The sequence below is a fragment of the Phyllopteryx taeniolatus genome, chromosome 12, assembly GCF_024500385.1.
Source record: "Phyllopteryx taeniolatus isolate TA_2022b chromosome 12, UOR_Ptae_1.2, whole genome shotgun sequence".
NCBI lineage: Eukaryota > Metazoa > Chordata > Actinopteri > Syngnathiformes > Syngnathidae > Phyllopteryx > Phyllopteryx taeniolatus.
In genome coordinates, this window is record NC_084513.1 from 24,723,812 (window position 1) to 24,743,152 (window position 19,341).

General features: G+C 42.5%; 1 protein-coding gene across 1 annotated transcript in view; it reads left to right on the forward strand.

The window, feature by feature from the left end:
• The window catches only part of LOC133486611 (inactive dipeptidyl peptidase 10-like), a 166,509-nt gene that overhangs the window by 78,520 nt on the left and 68,648 nt on the right, over nt 1-19,341 (forward strand). The window contains exon 3 of the mRNA XM_061792026.1: nt 3,016-3,111. Coding sequence (XP_061648010.1) covers nt 3,016-3,111 — 96 coding nt within the window. The remainder of the gene's footprint in view (nt 1-3,015; nt 3,112-19,341) is intronic.

Genomic DNA, 19,341 nt, shown 5'->3' on the forward strand with positions numbered 1-19,341 from the left:
TCCAGTTTCAAAAGTCACAAGCAATCTGAATTCTAAGATAAGTCCCAGGGCGAGACTAACTGATGGCTAGTCCATCATAATACTAATTACAGTAATTCCTCTCTCTCTCTCTCTCCCTCTCTCTCTCTCTCTCTCTCGCTCTCTCTCACGATCTAACCATCTATCCATCCAGCCATCCATTAATCTAGCTATTTAAAGAGATGTAAAATAAATTGCACAATTGATATACAACAAAAAAACAGTTACATGACTACAACAGTTTACAACATTTCAAAAGATGTAATTTCATTTCTGCTGCTTTGTGGCGGCACAGTGACCAACTGGTTAGCACATCTGCCTCACAGTTCTGAGGACCCACGTTCAAATCCGGCCTCGCCTGTGTGGAGTTTGCATGTTTTCTCCGGGTACTCCGGTTTACTCCTACATCTCAAAAACATGCATGCTAGGTTAATTGAAGACTCTAAATTGCCCATAGGTGTGAATGTGACTGCGAATGGTTGTTTGTTTGTATCTGCCCTGCGATTGGCTGGCGACCAGTTATGGGTGTAGCCCGCCACTGGTGCTTTGAATAGCGACCTTTTCAATATGAATTTGCCGATGTGTTCCTGAATGTATTCACTTTTAAATAATTGTAAAGTGTGTGTGAAATTATGCAGATTGATTCTCTCTTTTGCTAATTCGGTGAGCTCTAAAACAAATGTATTAAGTAAAGGATTTGCACCAAGAAACAACCTTAGAGCCTGATGTGACTGAGATCATCCCTTGACCTTTCAGCCACTGTTGTATTCCATGATTGGTTACTCTCTAGAAATATGCTGCGTGGGGTTTGCAAGGTTAGCCAATATGGCTGACATTCCAAAGCATTTGGCCCGACCCCTCCTCTGCTCACAATCAGCAGCTGTTCTATTTAAAAAGGCACTTTCCATTCCCATTTAGCATTTTATGTTCAAAAGTCAAACATCTGAAAAAATTCTTCCACTCATGATCATGTAAATATATTATTTTGTGGGTTGTGTTTGTGGTTAGCACATCTGCCTTACAGTTCTGAGGACTCGCCTGTGTGAAGTTTGCATGTTCTTTGCATGGCGGGTTAATTGAAGACTTTAAATTGCCCGTAGCTGTGATTGTGAGTGGTTGTTTGTTTACATGTGCGCCGCGATTGGCTGGCGACCAGCGCAGGGTGTACCGCGCCTCCTGCCGGATGATAGCTGGGATAGGCTCCAGCATGCCCGTGACCCTAGTGAGGATAAGCGGTGTAGAAAATGGATGGATGGATTAAAAACCACATGTGTGGCTGCCTGAGCTGTACGAAATGAAATCGTTGACTTTGCAATATTAATATCTCGAATATTCATCATCTATATATCGAAACGATAACGATATATTGTTCAGCCCTAGTCTATTTTAAATTATCTCAACTATATTGCAAATTTACAGAGCTGGCATATAGCAAATGTGAGAGTGGTTCAAAAGGGTTTGAGAATTAACCATTAGAATGGATCACGATGTAAAAAGTTCAGTCCCCGTTGACTGTATTTTCGTTTCGCCAGGAACTGATACCCAGTATTGCTCCTGGCACCTTGGACGACAAAATCAGTGGGAATCAATGCGAGGCTGCACAGCAACAGAGAAATATTAAATGCTTTTGACAATGGTGGAATATAAAAGGCCCATAGTAAATTAAACACAATGTAATCTCTTATCCCTTAGAAGCACTTACACTTTGTCAAATTGCTTTTTGAAAGCCACAGAAATTAGTGATGGGAATTGCGTCTCTTTTTACAGAATCGACTCTTTTGGATCGGCTCACTAAAAAGAGCCGGCTTTTTCGGCTCCAGAACGGCTCGGCAGATTTGTTTTTGTTACTTAAATGAATTTACTCTGCAAAAAGAATGTAAAATTATGCATACTGATGTAAAAAATGTCCAATATTTTCCATATTTATTATAACAGTTTGCCTTTATTTATTCACGGTACTTGGTCCTACAATAAAACAAAATACAAAAACAAACATAACTATTTCGAATTGAACTAATAAATATCCATCCATCCATCCATTTTCAACACCGCTTCCCCTGGTGAGGGTCACGTGGCGCTGGAGCCTAATCCCAGCCGACTTTGAGCAAAAGGTGGATTACACCCTGATGTAAAACAAAAATTTAAAAAAATCTGCATTCAAATAACTTATCCATAGTTAAGATTGGCATTGAGAAAGCAAGTTGCTCAGCTTTGAGGAGCTGATCTGGTTTCTTCTGTCGTAAATGATTTGTTGTCTCGTGTTTTGGAGAAGGTTCACTCAGAAGGGACTGACATTGCTACAGTGGGTAGCAGTTGCATTAGACACACTGGAACCTTCATTAATACCACCTTCAAATGCTTGTGTTTATTCTTCTCATTGCACGGATGGGTGCCGAAGCAGGTTGTGCAGCCAGCACGATAAGAGATTTTTTTTTATTTTTGTTTTACATCATTTAGATTTTGTTGTGAGATTTTTTTCCCTGCAGATTTTACACTGCCTTTGAATTGTAAATAAAGTTTGTGCCCAGATTTGACTCCTTTTCCTGCTATCACTCATTTTCTTAACTATTCCTTACCAGCACGTTTGTTTTCTCTTATGGCCCCTCCCTCTGTTTGTCACTCGTCTTCCTTCCTACGTCTGTGTGCTGCCACTCACACGCACTAACAGAAATGCATGCGGACCTCAACAGAGGATATAGTTAGACAGGGGAAGCAATACAGAAAATCAAATACTAAAAAAAAAAAAAACATCCAATAGTCTTACTGGTGTAGTCTTAGTAGTGCTGTTGAAAGAGATGCATCATAGCAGAGAAACTTACAATAATTACCCGGTAAACCGTCCTGAAAGGTTCAATCTGGATCTGAATTTCAAACAGTCATGCAACATACTAGTATTGTGTCTTATTAATTACAATCTACTTTTGAACAGGGCTAACAGTCATATTATCTTATTACATGTTGGTGAGAGGAATCTCAATGAATGCCTTATAATTACAGCTGACACCCAAGCTGGAAGTGACACCAAACTGACTGTGGAGGATCTCTTTAAACCAGAGTTCAAGGTCCACGACCCAAAGGCGAATTGGATCAATGGTGAGTCATACAGTCGGCATGCAAAACATTCCTCGTTAGTCGTGAACCAGCTGCTCTGTATTTGGTTTCAACATTCTTTGTTGTTACAAAATAATTAGCTATTTTTTTCTTGGCAGACATTTGATGGTACATACTATATACCACTTAAGGTGTGCTAATGTGTATATATACACTCCATATTTATGTCACTACAGTGCTCTGTTAAAGAACTATGGTCCATCTCTCTGTTATGTCTCCCCACATTTTAATTGAGACTCACTAACATCCAAACTCCGCTGTTTGGATTTATTTTACTGTTTCTTCTTTACATTGGGTATGTCCCTTATTTGCCAGAAGGGGATCATATGTTGAGCCTGATGGTCTTGGCTGAAAATAAACCATATAAAGGGAATCTGATTATGATTTGCTTCGAGTGAGGAGAAAGATGATACCTCAGAGGGAGAGGATGGACAGGATTGTGGCATTCCTGCGGTGGTCACTGTCTGTCTCTTTCGACGCTGCCCTGACTTTTCCCCTATTGCCCATGAACTGCATAAGTGTAACAGCATGCCTCAGGGCAGGAGAAAGAGGCAAGGCCTTCCATCAATATTTCATTCCCAAGTGACGTTTTCCCACTATCTTCACAACGCCATCTCATTCCCTGAGCTGACCTTAGGCTAGAAAGGGACAACTAATGTTGTGCGATGAGGCAACCAGTAAAAAACAGCTTTGCAGGTTGGTTTATGGATGGATTGGATGAAATAAACTCCTGGCCAATGAGGAAAGCGAGATTTTTTTTTTTTTTTAGGCTTTTGGGGATTGAGCTGGAAGTGATCTTAGTCAGAATCACATTGATACTGTATGATCATATTTGAGCTACTCTGTTGTACAAACTAATTTAACAAGTCAGACTTGAAATTTAATTGGTTAAATAATTGCATAAATGTAGTATGCAGAAATTTACAAACACTCATAATGGCCATGAATGTCATAGTAATTTTGGTCTTTTAATGATTTAAAATATTTTTTTTCCAGGGTGGAATGATTATACAACACTCTGTACTGTTCTGATTGATTTTCAAAAACAATAATTGAATACGCAAGTTTCAATTTAGAATTTCTCTAAATCTACGGTGAATCTATGCAGGGGTGTGCAGAGACCTTTGTATGAGCAGCCATTAGGTCCCTAATTCAGGATTAGTTGTAGCAGTTCCTGTTCAAATGCTTTCATAAACACTACTCAAACACTCACACATGCATGTCAAACACGCTCATGCGTGCAATTTAAACATACTCACATGCAAATGGTGTAAAGCTTAATTTAGTTAGGTAGTTCAATTCAAAATTCTTTTGACATGTGCTCGTGAGCACGATTGGCATGCGTGTCAGTGCGTTTGACATGCGTGCGTGAGTGCGTTTGACGTGTGTGTGAGCATGTTTGACATGCACGCGTGAGTATGTCGACAAGTGAGTGTGTTCGAACGTATAAGTGTGTTGAAGTGGTGTTTATGAGAACAAGACATTTAGTTGTGCGTATGAGAGCTTTGCAAGAGTCTTTATGACAGTTGAGCAAACACATTTCAGTATTGTGTATGAGAGTCTTTCAGTAGTGTATATGTGAGCATTTGAAGAGTAAGTGTGAGGGCTAATGCTGAATGATGTCCTTGGAGGGGCATGTGGGGGGCATATGCTCAAAGTTAAAAGGTGGGCACATAGAACAAGAGTTTGAAACACCTTACAGAAACATGCTGTACTTTATAAGTTGCACTGTGTATTTTGTATATATCTGAAATTACGTGTGTGTTTATTTTAATTTATTTTTACAGGGACATTGCACAATTAAAATAAATTGGACCAGAGTTAGCTAAAAGATAATTTTCATCTTTTGTCCTTAGGCAGGGAGACAAAAACAAACAACACAGCACAAGAATGACACAATATAAAAACATCACCGTATATAAAAGTCCATCATTGTGAGATATTGAATAAAATCAGCACACTAAGTGTAATAAATCACAGCATAGCTGCATGATAAATAAAATAATTCATGTTTTGAGAATTGAAATAAATACAAGGCAATCTTTGGTGATTACCATTTTGACCTAAATTTAGCCAATTTGAGGTTGTTTTTTCTCTCTGATATGTGCAGGGATAGCGGTCCACTTTTCCACAGCTTTAACAGAGAAAGGATATTGACGAAAGGAAGTCTTCCTGAACGGTGGTGCCCAGTTGCCTCTCGTTTGGTGCTTTGGTCATCCTGACACTGCCATTCCCAGGATAGACAAAGCAGAGGGGGTGGTGCAAGATTATGAATAATTTTAAAGCTCAGGAATGCATCAGAGTAAAATAAGAAGTTGTTGAATTGAGATTATATTTTTCCAGAATATTATATTGATGATAGTCCCGTGGCTTTTTATCTTGTGCATTCAAAATTGGATGGATATTCAAATCTAATGAACCAAACCTGAGAAAATATTTGCATATAATAACTACAAATTACTCAAATGACATTAATAGCTACAACATTAAATACTATCCATCCATTTTCTGTACCGGTTATCCTCACTAGGGTTGCTGGCGTGCTGGAGCCTATCCCAGCAATCTTCGGGCGAGAGGCGGGGTACACCCTGAACTGGTCGCCAGCCAATCGCAGGGCACATAGAAACAAACAACCATTCGCAGTCACATTCACACCTACGGGCAATTTAGTGTCTTCAATTAACCTACCACGCATGTTTTTGGGATGTGGGAAGAAACCGGAGTACCCGGAGAAAACCCTAATAAACACAAAAATAATTTTAAAAATAATAATACTCAAGGTTTGAAATTTTTTTTTTCTTTGAGGAGCAGTTTTGCTAATCATTTCTTCATTTGAGGAGCAAGTTTCTAAATGTGTGGAGCAATTTTTTGCAGGTTAATCGCACAGATACCTGAAGCAAGTTTTTTTTTTTTTTTATGAAACACTAAAAATATGACAATATAACGGTGGAGATGAATGTAGGGCTGGAGCTCACGAATATTTTAGTACTCGAGTATCCTACTGAAAATTATATCAAACAATCGGATATTTGGATACACTATATTTTTGCTCGGTTCAACAGCAATTATGATTACAAAAGAGAAAATAAGAGCTTTCACCAAAAAAACAACAAAAAAAAACATTAACAGCCTTTGTGCGTCTTCACTTAAGCAGATAAGAATTTAGCATTTTTATATCGTAGCATTTTAGTCTAGCTGACGAGGAATAAGACAAATATTCCTTGTACTACTACAAGTTTTGGAAGTGTTCAATTTGTTAAAACTAAAATGACGAAACCTGGAGAGAAAACAAATATTTCCTTCATCTGACCCTCCTCTATTTTTTATTTTTTTTGTCCTGTTTGGCTGTTAGGTCAAGGAGAATGGAGGATCTGTATCCCTTTTATTCCTTAACAGTTTTACTGTGTCACATTGGAGTTTTTAAGCTTACGCTGTGGTTTCTTTGCATTATAATTGAAGTTTATGAGTATCAGAGTCGAACAGAACAACATTTCTAGAGGGGAGAGAGAAACGAAGACAAAAGACAAATCACTAATTGTAAACAGGATGAGAAAGGTAAGTCATTACATTATCGACAACAATGAAACATTAAATATGAGTGTTGCATGGGGCTGTAGTGCTACATCCTGTGAGGGAAGGACAGGACAAGCCAGAACTGGACAAGGACAGGAGAAGAAGCATGCAGGACAAGGGTCGTGAACCCGGCTGTACAACTGAAGTGGGGTGGGGTTGACTATGTAAATTATAAAATTCTATAGAATGAGAGTATGAGTGAGGGGATATACAAGCAATTCACATATTCATATTCATTTGTCGCAATAAGTGAGTGGCCCCACACCAAGGGAAAGAGTCACAGGGTTGTGTGCCTGCGGACACGTGCAAGTGAATTTTACATGCACAAAGACTGACAGATGTGTCCTGTAATTGCTCTGCCCGCACCGCGGAGGCTGAGAACCCCCCCCCCCCCCCCCATCAAACGAGGGGCGGCATCGAGCCCAGGGGTCCACCCGAGAGCAGGCCGGTGGATGGGACACGTCTCACACCGAGGGACCCAACCGAGGCACACCAACAACTGGCCACCTGGTGGGGGGGGGTCGCAGGGACCCAATGACACACAGTGAGTGGTGTGAGCATTTGCTAAGTGAGTGATTAAGAGGCATGGCTCCTGCAGGTCGGGCCCATCAGGCCGGACAACCACCGACGAAGAGGGCTGCCCCACCCAGAACCGCACCCCCACACACACATTTCCGCCAGCACCCACTACCCGCCCCCGAGTGTGGGAGGTGGACCCCCACTTGCCCCCAAACCAGGCAGTGATATAAACCCCAACGCAGGCCCCACCCGGCTCCCACACGGAAAGAGGAAGAGCCGACCGCAACGGGACGCAAGCAATGGAGAGAAGAGGAGGAAGCAGGCCCGAGGAGCGACAGAGGGGCCCACTGACCCCACCAGCAGCCAGAACGGGAGACGCAGGTGGGCGCCAGTTGGCACCGCTCCAGCGCCCACGGAGCATGGGCGAGTCACCATCGCAACAATAATACTCTCCGGGAGGTCACCCCAGTGGTTCCCCTCCACCCCCGAGATTGGGAAGGAGTGAAGAAATTCCCGCCCCCACAGACGCCGGAACCGCAAACACAGGGACAAGAGAAGAAGTCCTCTCACCATGCAAACCGATCCAAAATGGGTGCGAAAAGAAAAATAAATACATAAATATAATAATAATAAAACAACAACAACAACCTCAACAATACAATACAAAATTCCAAAGTTTCACACTTAGAAGAAGATAGTCTTGTTATTGTCAAATGGCACCCTCCCCAGGCAAGGGAAGCAAGAGTCTACATTTAGCATGTTGAGGAAAGGTGACCAGCTATCTACATATATATGTAATTGATTTTTTCATTCTGCTGATATTTTTTCTAACGCAATATATTCTATCATGAGATTTAGCCACTGATTGATGTTAATAGCTTGTTTGTTTTTCCAGTTTAATAGAATTGTTTTCTTAGCGGTAGCTAACGCGACAAGTAATGATTGTGAATATTAGGGAGTTCGATTATGCTGAAGTCGCCAAGTATGCACAATCTTGGGGAAAGTGGAATCCTGAAATTCAAAATGTAAGAGAGTTTTTGTGTAAAAACTAGACCAAAACCATTGAATTGGTGTGCATTCCCATATAACATGAAAATCGGTGTCTGGGGTATTTTTGGTGCATTGCACGCATACATTAGATGGAGAGAAGCCCATTTTATGCATAATGTACTGAGTAAAGTGTGTTCTATGGAGCACTTTTGTATAAGATGTAGATTTGTTTTTTTTTGTCATTCTAAACGTATTGTTACAAATCTTTATGCAGTAGCTACGGTCAGCGGACATGGAATGGTCTTCTTCCCATTTGGTGATTGGTAAGTGCATTGATTTAGTACATGAAATTAATTTATAAACTTTGGAGAGATTTCTTTCACTTTGCGGGAAAAGCTTCACTATTTGCTTGACAAACAGTTCGAGGGTGCTCTGGAGTGTTGGTATTCTTTTTTTAATTGCTGCTTTTCATTTATTGTATTTCCGCCTGTTATTTGGAATTGTTGGAACAGTTCATCACGTGTCCTAAAAACATTGTTAAAAAGTTGTTGTAGGTGGTCAATTCCATGTTGTTCCCTCCTCTATTTGGATACGTGATTCTCTTATTCCTCTCTGGCCACATTTGCCACATTTTTCACATACTTGACTCAAAGTTTTACCAGTTACAGATCATCAAATGGTAGTATACTATACTGGCCATTTGTCACACAGTGACTACACAGAGCAAAAGCATCTGTAAGTAACGTTATGGTTGCTAAATGGTTGCGCACTGTACTTTTCAGCTTTGTAATAAACAAAGCCACACATTTGACGTTACATATAATTAACAGAGACGCTCCAACGGGCTAATGTTAAGTTAGTAAGGAAGAGTAACGTTAATCTCAGTGATTAGCGCTGTATTAATTTCACCTTCGTCATACTGGGCGGCGTCATACGCGGCGTCATACTGGGCGGAGAGAAAGGTCCATGTTACAAAGAACGGATGGTCGCCTTGCTTTTCATTATGAAATTGTTCCACACTTTCACCATTTTTCCTTTCACCATTATCTTTTTTTCTCTTCTCAATTTGGCGTCGCGTTACATCATCCCGCTGTGTTCCTGCTCCTTCAACCGAATAGATTTCACTTTCGCATTCTACTCCCCACGCATTGGTGACATAAGCGCGTTGTCTCACATACCCCCCTGTGTGCGTCCGTCTCCGTGGCCGTCTCCTTGGTAAAATGGAGGAAGGTAAAAAGGTTTTTTGAGCCGCAAAATGCTAATTTTAACTTGCAAACTGCGATGTGAGACCACTTAATTTGAGCCTTGATACTGACAATAATAAGTAAATACACTGCTGCTGGTCAGTCTGGGATCCCTCAAATCGGTATTGGTATCACTAAAATACCTAATGGGTGACTCAGGAATTACTGGGAGGTCCAGATATACAAAAAAAGATATCAAACCTTGTCTTTACATGGTATCTGCAGTAAGTATGGCCTCTGTTAATAAACCTTCAACAAATTGTAAAGTTGCATTTCTGAACGTTAGGGCTCTCAAGATGAGTCGACTAGCCACAATTATGTTGATGATCAAAATCGTCAACAATTGATTTAATCATTGATGCCATCGTTTATTTTTTTTAAGCTTTTTTTTTCTCTCAAAACTGCCTCGCCTCCCGCTGTCTTGTCTGCCTTTCTGTTCTTGACACACGTGCAGTAGTGGTAATCTGCGGCTAACGGCATGGTTAACCGGTGTTAGAAGCACTTTTCCTCTTCTGCACTCCAGAGCCAGTAGTAAGTCTAGCACCCCGTGAAGGTGAAACATAATATTAAACATTTTTATTCAGTTAACTACCGGGCAATGGCTCGGTGACTGTTGATTCGAGCTGCTATTGCGGGACACGCCTGGCCAATAATGCTCAGCTACGCTCACCACATTACGCCACGTTCGTAGTGTGCACATCCCTCAACAACACATCTGGAACATAAAGTTTTTTTCACATTTAAAGTGTCCTGTAGTCATCTCAGGAAAATTGTGTGCTCCGTGATTTACAGCCTGCCTCAGACGTCATTGAGTCATGCTTCTTTAGTGGTTACACACAAATTTGCAGGTTACACACAATAGGGGTGTCAGAAGTATGGACAAGAGAATGCGTGTAGCTGAAAGATGTGCTAGCCAGGTGCGTTTAAAAAAAAAAAAAGATGTATATAAAGCGGAGAATATGGCCTTTAGCCCTGGTACACACATTTTTCTGTTACAGACACCACACATAAAGATAAAACAAAAAATCATTCATTAAATAGTTTTGGTCATACTGTGTGTGGTGTGCGCTGACAATCTCAACACAGAACACCACACACCAAAAGATTTTGTTCCACCGACGATTTAGTCCTCCAAGGCAGAAATCTGACGTGATCACATGTGCGCTAACAAAAATGAAGAACAAACACTGCCAGATATGTTGTGCCGATGTTTCCTGTGTGTCTCCGAAGGGACCTGTTACAGAATGATGATGTCGTCAAAAAGTCTTGCTTTGGAATATACTACTTGCCATTTGGGGAACCCACTTTTGTACAAAAAACGATATTATGTAAGACATGTTTTTATTTACAGACGCTTCCTTTTTCCTTCGTCAGGGCGCTTCTTTGATTGGCTACATTTCGTTCCGCTTCACCTTAGACTACAGGATAATTCTATAGCATAATTTTATGACACATAAAATAGTCTGGCATTTGGCATCTTTGGTTGGGAAGGGGCAAAATCGAGACAAAAGCAGAACGATTATCTTTATGTGTGTACCAGGTCTAAGGGAGTAATCCCCCCTGAGGTGGTGGAGTTTCGAGTACATTATTTTCTGAATTAACTCCATGTGACACCTATTAATCCCAATTTATCTACCTTTTAGCACATTAGCGGTCGTAAACTATATGCATATTTTTTTCGTTTACCAAATCAAAATAACTGTGCATTTGTTTCCAATCCAAGGATTAGTAGAAGCAAACTAGGCACTTTTTGTGCAAAGCATTATTGTGAGACTGCAGATCTTGCGGTCTGATTCTTCTGGGTTAATTGGGAATTGCAAGCTCTGGTGGCTCCAATTAATTACGAGACTCCCCAGTCTGTGACATAAACTGCGCTTATTTGCTTTACCGTGTCCCAGCAGACATAAATAGTTGTGCATTTGTCACATACATAAGACTATTTAGGCATTTACTGTTATATATTACTTTTGGCATTTGTTTTGCTAATAATAGTCTCATCGTCCCAAGTTGAAAACACAGCATGATAGATCGTGGGGAGACTTGAAGACATGATTTACAGTACTGGGAGATTTAAAGGTTGAAATTTTCATCCATTTATCCATAAAAAAATATTATTCATACCACTTATCCCGTGACATGTCCTGGCTGACATACGGTGAGGAGTGAGTTCTGTCCTTGATAGACTGCCAGTCAATCACAGGGCTGACGTCGAGGGAATGGTAACCATTCCCATTCACTCCTACAGGAAATGCTACTGTATATCTGAACGATCAAGAGTTGTGTGATGGTTTTATAGTTTTTCTGCTTACACATGCTGGTGAGACGCACTGACTGTTTTTGCCTTGTGGAATATCCCATCTATAAGGCCTTGACATTTTACTTTCTTATGGCCTTGGTACTGTATCATCTCAGATAAAGAGCCAACTTGAGAGGATGGACGCTCATGATGAATTAAACATGGCAGGTTTAAATATAGACTTCCAGGGGAAAAAAAGCAGATGTGTAATATCTCATCGCCCATCCATCTCATATCCTGAGATATAATCTGACTAATTATGTACAGTATCTTAGTTGATTGGCTCGGCTTCTTCCATTACTTACATTTAATTGTCAATGCATTCTTCGAGGAATATGCAGCTGCACGGAGGAGCCACTGGTGGACACTTTTTTCATTACCATAAATGGGACAACTGTAATATAATTTTCAATATCTGTGTTTATGTTGTACCATCAAATGTACACACACGCACACACTGTATTGACTGAGAAAGAGGTGTGTCCCTTACTAACCTTTTTTTACAATCATTACCAACACAACAATAAGCAATTCACACACAAAAAAAAGATCTTTGGATATATATATCCATCCATCCATTTTCTTTACCGCTTATCCTCACGAGGGTCGCGGGCTGCTGGACCCTATCCCAGCTATCTTCGGGCAGGAGGCGGGGTACACCCTGAACCGTTCGCCAGCCAATCGCAGGGCACATAGAAACAAACAACCATTCGCACTCACATTCACACCTGCGGGCAATTTACAGTCTTCAATCAACCTACCGCGCATGTTTTTGGGATGTTTTTGAGAGGAAACCGGAGTGCCCGGAGAAAACCCACGCAGGCACGGGGAGAACATGCAAACTCCACACAGGCCAGGCGGGGATTTGAACCCCGGTCCCCAGAACTGTGAGTCAGATGTGATAACCAGTCGTCCACTGTGCCGGGCATACGTATTAGTGCACCCTTGTTTCTTCAATTTCTTGTTTATTATAATCACTGGTGCCACTGAAGGAATTTTACCTGCTTAAAAACGTAATTGTACCCATCACAGTGAACGCATACACATGTTAGGGGAACACACTGGAGCAGAGGGCAGCTGAAGCGCCCGGGGAGCATTTCGGGGTATCAGTTTCTTGCTCAAGGACACCACGGCAGTGAGTCCGGGGGATGTTGGCGGATGGTCCGGTCGGGGTCTTGAATCTAGGTCCGCCACGGTGGCAGGCGATGATCTTAACCATTGGGCCACGGCTGCCAAGTGGAAACAAGCAGTCTAATATTTTATCCATGATTATATTAATTATTTCTACATACATTCCCCTCCAAAAATATTCGAACGGCAAGGTCAATTCCTTTGTTTTTGCTGTGTACTGAAGACATTTGGGTTTCAGATCAAAAGTTCAGAATTCCAACATTTATTTCATGGTATTTACATCTAGATGTGTTAACTCAGGACAGAGCACCTTTTGTTTGAAGCCACCCACTTTTCAAGTGAGCAAACGTATTGGAACAGACATTACTTAATTTCATTATTATATTCCATCCATCCATCCATTTTCTGAGCCGTTTATCCTCACAGTATTATTCAATTCATTTAAAGTGAATAACATTTATTGGCATAACCCTTACTTGCAAAAACTGCATCAAGCCTGTGACCCACTGACTTCACCAGACTGTTGCATTCTTCATTTGAAATGCTTTTCCAAGCCTTTACTGCAGCTTCTTTCCGTTCTTGTTTGTTTCTGGTGGTTTCTCCCTTCAGTCTCCGCTTCAGGAGGTAAAAAGCATGCTTTATTGGATAAGGTCCGGCCTTGGCCAGTCTGAGAGCTTCCACTTTCCCCCCTGATGGAGTCCTTTGTTGTGTTGGCAGTGTGTTTTGGGTCATTGTCTTCTCCCGATTAGTTTGGATGCATTTTTCTGTAAATTGCCAGACAAAATGGTTTTGTACACTTCAGAATTCATTCTACTGCAACCGTCATGAGTTATATCATCAGTAAAGACTAGTGAGCCCATTCCAGAAGCAGCCATGCAAGCCCAAGCCATGACATTACCTCCACCATGCTTCACAGATGAGCTTAGGTGTTTTGGACCATAAGCAGGTCCTTTGTTTTTCCATACTTTGGCCTTCCCATCACTTTGGTAGAAGTTAATCTTGGTCTCATCAGTCCATAAAATATATAAAAGCTGGAATTCTGAATTATTGTCTCATATTCGGCGGCACGGTGGACGACTGGTTAGAGCGTCTGCCTCACAATTCTGAGGACCAGCGTTCAATCCCTGGCCCTGCCTGTGTGGAGTTTGCATGTTCTCCAGTTTCCTCCTACATCCCAAAAACATGCATGGTAGGTTAATTGACGACTCTAAATTGCCCCTCGGTGTGAATGTGAGTGCGAATGGTTGTTTGTTTATATGTGCCCTGCGATTGGCTGGCGACCAGTTAGTGTGTACCCCACCTCCTTCCCAATGATAGCTGGGATAGGCTCCAGCATTCCCGCGACCCTTGTGAAGCTAAGCGGCTCAGTAAATGGATGGATGTATGCCACATATTCATCTTTTGATCTGAAACCCAAATGTCTATACAACAAAAACAAAGAAATTGACCTTGCCGTTCCAATACTTTTTGAGGGGGACTGTATTTACTAATACTATAGACAGTGGCACTGAAGAGACCGCGAGAAGCAGAGCTGGAGGTGGCGGAAATGAACGTGTTGAGGTTCTCTCTCGGTGTGACCACGTTGGATAGGATTAGAAATGAGCTCATCAGATGTTTTGGAGACAAAGTGAGAGCAGACTTCGATGGTTTGGACACATCCAGAGGAGAGATAGTGAGTATATTGGTAGAAGGATGATGAGGATGGAGCTGCCAGGCAAGATACCTCGAGGAAGAGCAAAGAGAATGTTGATAGATGTAGTGAGGGAAGACATGAGGGCGGTTGGTGTTCGAGAGGAGGATGCAGGAGATAGGCTTGCATGGAAAAGGATGACGCGCTGTGGCGACCCCTAATGAGACAAGCCCAAAGGAAAAGAAGAAGATACATATTTACTAATACTGTGTATTTCAAGTATACAAGCTTTTTATTCAAGCTTTTAGTGCGCAGTATTATTGTGTTTGAATACATTTCATTTCTCCCATTGTAAACAATATATTATGCACCCAGTCAGTGGCCAGTGCTGTTATTCATTGCGTACGAAGCCACGACACTCAAAAAGTGGACTTTTTTTTCTCCACTTGAATAATAAGTGGTTTTCATTTTGCATTCGGGTGAGTTTTTATTCTTCTCGAACTCGCTGAATTCCGGCATGGTCTCCGACAACGAGTGTAGCCTGACTTCCAAGCGGCGGACACCCGTGCCAAGACGTTCCATGCAATCGATCTCCTGCTGGTTACACTGACTCTCGTGTGCATCGAATGCAGAGTTTCCCTAATAGCACAGGAGAATCCACTGCATGTAACACTGACGGTGCTCACATAGCCTTGTGATCTGCGGACTCTGAGGTTACGTCCTGGTGGCTAACACTAACGCGTGCTAACGTGTCTGGAAGAGGCAGGAGCTAGTCAGCAGTTTGAAGCCATTTAATTCTCCCGGCTCCCACACAGTCACGCGCACACACACAGGCAGTCATTGGCTGACTGTCGGTTTTTGGTTACTGGCCTTTAAAACACGCTATGACTTGAACACTGTTGCAAAAGTTTTTTTTTTGTTGTTTGTTTTTTTACTACTACTAACTAACAGTACAAAGAAAAATGATACTGTGCTATTTTTGACTTGCTCGGTACAGTACTGGTATCAGTACTTGGTGCAACACTAGTTTGGAATCTTGGTTTGTGGTATATTTACAGGTGGTAAATTGAGAGATCTCTGTGATTGGGTGGCGACCAGTTCAGGGTGTATGCCGCCTCTCACCCATAATCTGCTGGGATAGGCTCAAGCACACCTGCAACGTTAGTGGGGATAAGCTGTATGGAAAATGGACAGATGATGGACGGGAGAATGCGCACAGCCAGAAAAGTGCACACAACTAGAAAAGCGCATACAGCCAGAAAATCATCCACAGTCAGAAAAGCGTGCGTAGCTAGAAAAGTGTGTAGCTCCGCAACTTTTTAGACTTACGCACACGGGAAAATATGGCCCCAAGTGAATTAAAAATTAAGCGTATTTATATACTGTAGCACAATTCATTCATTCATCTTCCATTCCGCTTCTCCTCACTAGGGCCGCGGGCGTGCCTGGAGCCTATCCCAGCTATCTCTGGGCGAGAGGCGGGGTACACCCGCCAATCGCAGGGCACATATAAACAAACAACCATTCACACTCAAATTCACACCTACGGGCAAATTTCAACTTTTCGATGAACGTACTATGCATGTCTTTAGGATGTGGGAGGAAACCAGAGTACCTGGAGAAAACCCATGCAGACACGGGTGCATATCCTGTTTTCCGTGTTTTGTAATATTATGTTTGGCATCATTTTAAAGGGCATATTCTAAGCTTTTATTCAGCTTGTGAAGCTCTATGTAAACTATGTAGGTCACTGGAGCTCTTCAAACAAATAAAAACTATATTTTCACAATTTTCGCCGAAGGAAGGGGCAATCCCCAAACTGTTTGACTATCTAAAATCTCTTCGTATGCTGAAGCATTCAGAGTTCCTTTCACTGGAGCTCAGGGACTAATATTTTGGACATTTCCAACTTTGTGGGAATCATTTGGAAATGGCCCCTTCCTGGTACAACATGACTGTGCATCAATGCACAAATCAAGGTTCATAAAGACATGGATGACAGAGTTTGATGTGGATGAACTTGACTGGCCTGCACAATCCTGACCTCAACCCTATAGAACACTTTTGGATTAATTAGAGCGCAGACTGAGAGCCAGGCTGTCTCGTCCAGCATCAGTGTAAATTCACAAATGTGCTTCTGAAAAAATGTTCATAAATTCCCATAAACACACTCCTAAACCTTGTGGAAAGCCTTTCCAGAAGATTTTATGATGTTATAACGACAGAGGGTGTACCAACGTCATATTAAACATTATGGATTAAGAATCGGATGTTACAACCCCAATTCCAATGAAGTTGGGACAGTGTGTTAAACATAAATAAAAACAGAATACAATGATTTGCAAATACTGTTCAACCTATATTTAATTGAATATACTACAAAGACATGTTAATGTTCAAACTGATAAACTTGATTGTTTTTAGCAAATAATCATTAACTTGGAATTTTATGGCTGCAACACGTTCCAAAAAAGCTGGGACAGGTGGCAAAAAAGACTGAGAAAGTTGAGGAATGCTCATCAAACACCTGTCTGGAACATCCCACAGGTGAACATATCATGTGTGTGTGTGTGTGTTCCGGGTTTTGTCTTCCCCTCCCTGTTTCACACACACCTGCTCCTGTGAGCATCTTCCCCACCTGTGCCTCGTTCACCCTAATTACCTATTGTATTTAACCTCGTGTCTCATTCCCTCTCGTTGCCAGTTCGTTGTACCTTGTCGTCGTGTTCCAGCATTCCTTGTCACAGACTCACAGTAAGACTTGACCCTGTTCCGATTATCGACCTTGCCTCTTTGCCTCATGTTTTTGGATACTGTTGCCTTTCTTGGATTGCCTGCCTGTGTACCGACCTATGCCCGTCTATTAAACCTCTCTCTTTGGAAAGTGTCCATTTGTTTTGGAGTCGTGCATTTTTGGGTCCTATCCTCTGTTCCGTTCATGACAGAACGAACTGGCCATAACATGGACCCAGCAGACTCAGACCCGGTGCGCAAAGCCCTTCAAGCGCAGGGTCAACGCCTCTCGAAGCAGGATGAGCAGATTGCTGCCCTCCACCTTCATCTAGAGGGACTGTCAAGGCATCAGGACAATATGATGAGACAGGTGGCCTCGCAGTTTGAACTTCTTATGAAAATTATTCAAGAGAAGGAACCAGTTGGCACCACACCCAATACCGCCACGGTATTTCCATGTGAAGCAGTCAACATGCAGCCACCTGCCACCTCTGCTGCTGTCTGCCCACAGCTCTCTCGACCGGAGAGGTTCTCTGGAAATTCTGGGAACATTAAGCCGTTCATCACGCAGTGCGAACTCCACTTTGAGCTGCAGGCAGCTGCCTTCCCCACCGAGCGGGCAAAAATTGCTTTCGTCATTTCCCACCTGACTGGTCGTGCGGAGGCGTGGGCTACTGCTGAATGGAGCCGCAATTCCGCCGCGTGTCATTCATGGGCTTTTTTCGTAAAGACTATGGAGCAAATTTTTCAATTCTCCACTCCTGATCGTGAGGCAGCTCGCTCCCTTGTCACCTTACAACAAGGGAAGCGCAGGGTGTCAGATTACGCGATTGAGTTTCGCATTCTAGCACCTGAGAGTCATTGGAATAATCGGGCGCTACTCGATGCCTTTTTTCAAGGACTATCCCCCGCCGTCAAGGATCATTTGGTCCCGCTAGACCTGCCGACCGACTTGGACACTCTCATCGCTCTCGCCGTAAAAATCGACAAGAGGCTTTTGGATCGCAAGCTGGATGGAGATCGGCGGAGGGCTGCGTCACCGCGCACTTGGAGGATGAGCCTCGGTGACCAGCCAAATCAAGGCAGATCCCCTGTTTCCGGTCTCAACCCACTGGCTAGCGTCCCCACGGATGAACCCATGCAACTGGGCAGGTTCCGTCTCTCCCCTGAGGAACGTCAACGCCGGCTGAGGGAAGGGCGGTGCTTCTACTGCGGTCAGTTGGGTCATTCCGTGAGCAACTGTCACGTCAAAGTTGCCGGTGCCGGTAACAAGGGCATGGGAGAGGTGAGTCTGAATTTCATTAAGGAAGACCCTACGTGGGTTCTTCCTAAAGTGACACTATGCTCTCCTGATCAAGAAATTCATACACCTGTATTTATTGACTCTGAACCTGACTTGTCTCAAGTGCCCACCTGTTACCATGACATTAAAGATGTTTTTTCCAAGACCAAAGCCAAGTCCCTTCCACCCCACAGACCTTATGACTGTGCTGTTGACTTGCTGCCTGGAACCACACCCCCACGAGGGAGGTTGTTCTCTCTTTCAGGGCCGGAACACAAGGCCATGAAGGAGTATGTGGAAGAATCACTGGCAGCTGGGATCATTCGCCCATCTTCACCCCCTGCGGGAGCAGGATTTTTCTTTGTGGACAAGAAAGACAAAACTCTGTGACCCTGTATCGATTACCGGGGTCTCAACAAGATCACGGTAAAAAACAGGTACCCTTTTCCTCTCATCTCCACCGCCTTTGAGTTCCAGGAGGGAGCCAAGGTTTTCACCAAACTGGACTTAAGAAATGCATATCATCTAGTCAGGATAAGGGAGGGGGATGAATGGAAAACAGCATTCAACACACCAACGGGACATTATGAATATTTGGTAATACCTTTTGGGCTTACTAACGCTCCAGCTGTTTTCCAGAACCTTGTCAATGATGTCCTGCGTGACATCTTGAATGTTTATGTTTTTGTTTATTTGGATGACATTTAGATTTTCTCCCCGGATGAGGAGACTCACATTATTCATGTCTGCTCTGTTTTGCAGCAGTTACTGCAGAATCAACTATATGTTAAGGCTGAGAAATGTGAGTTCCACA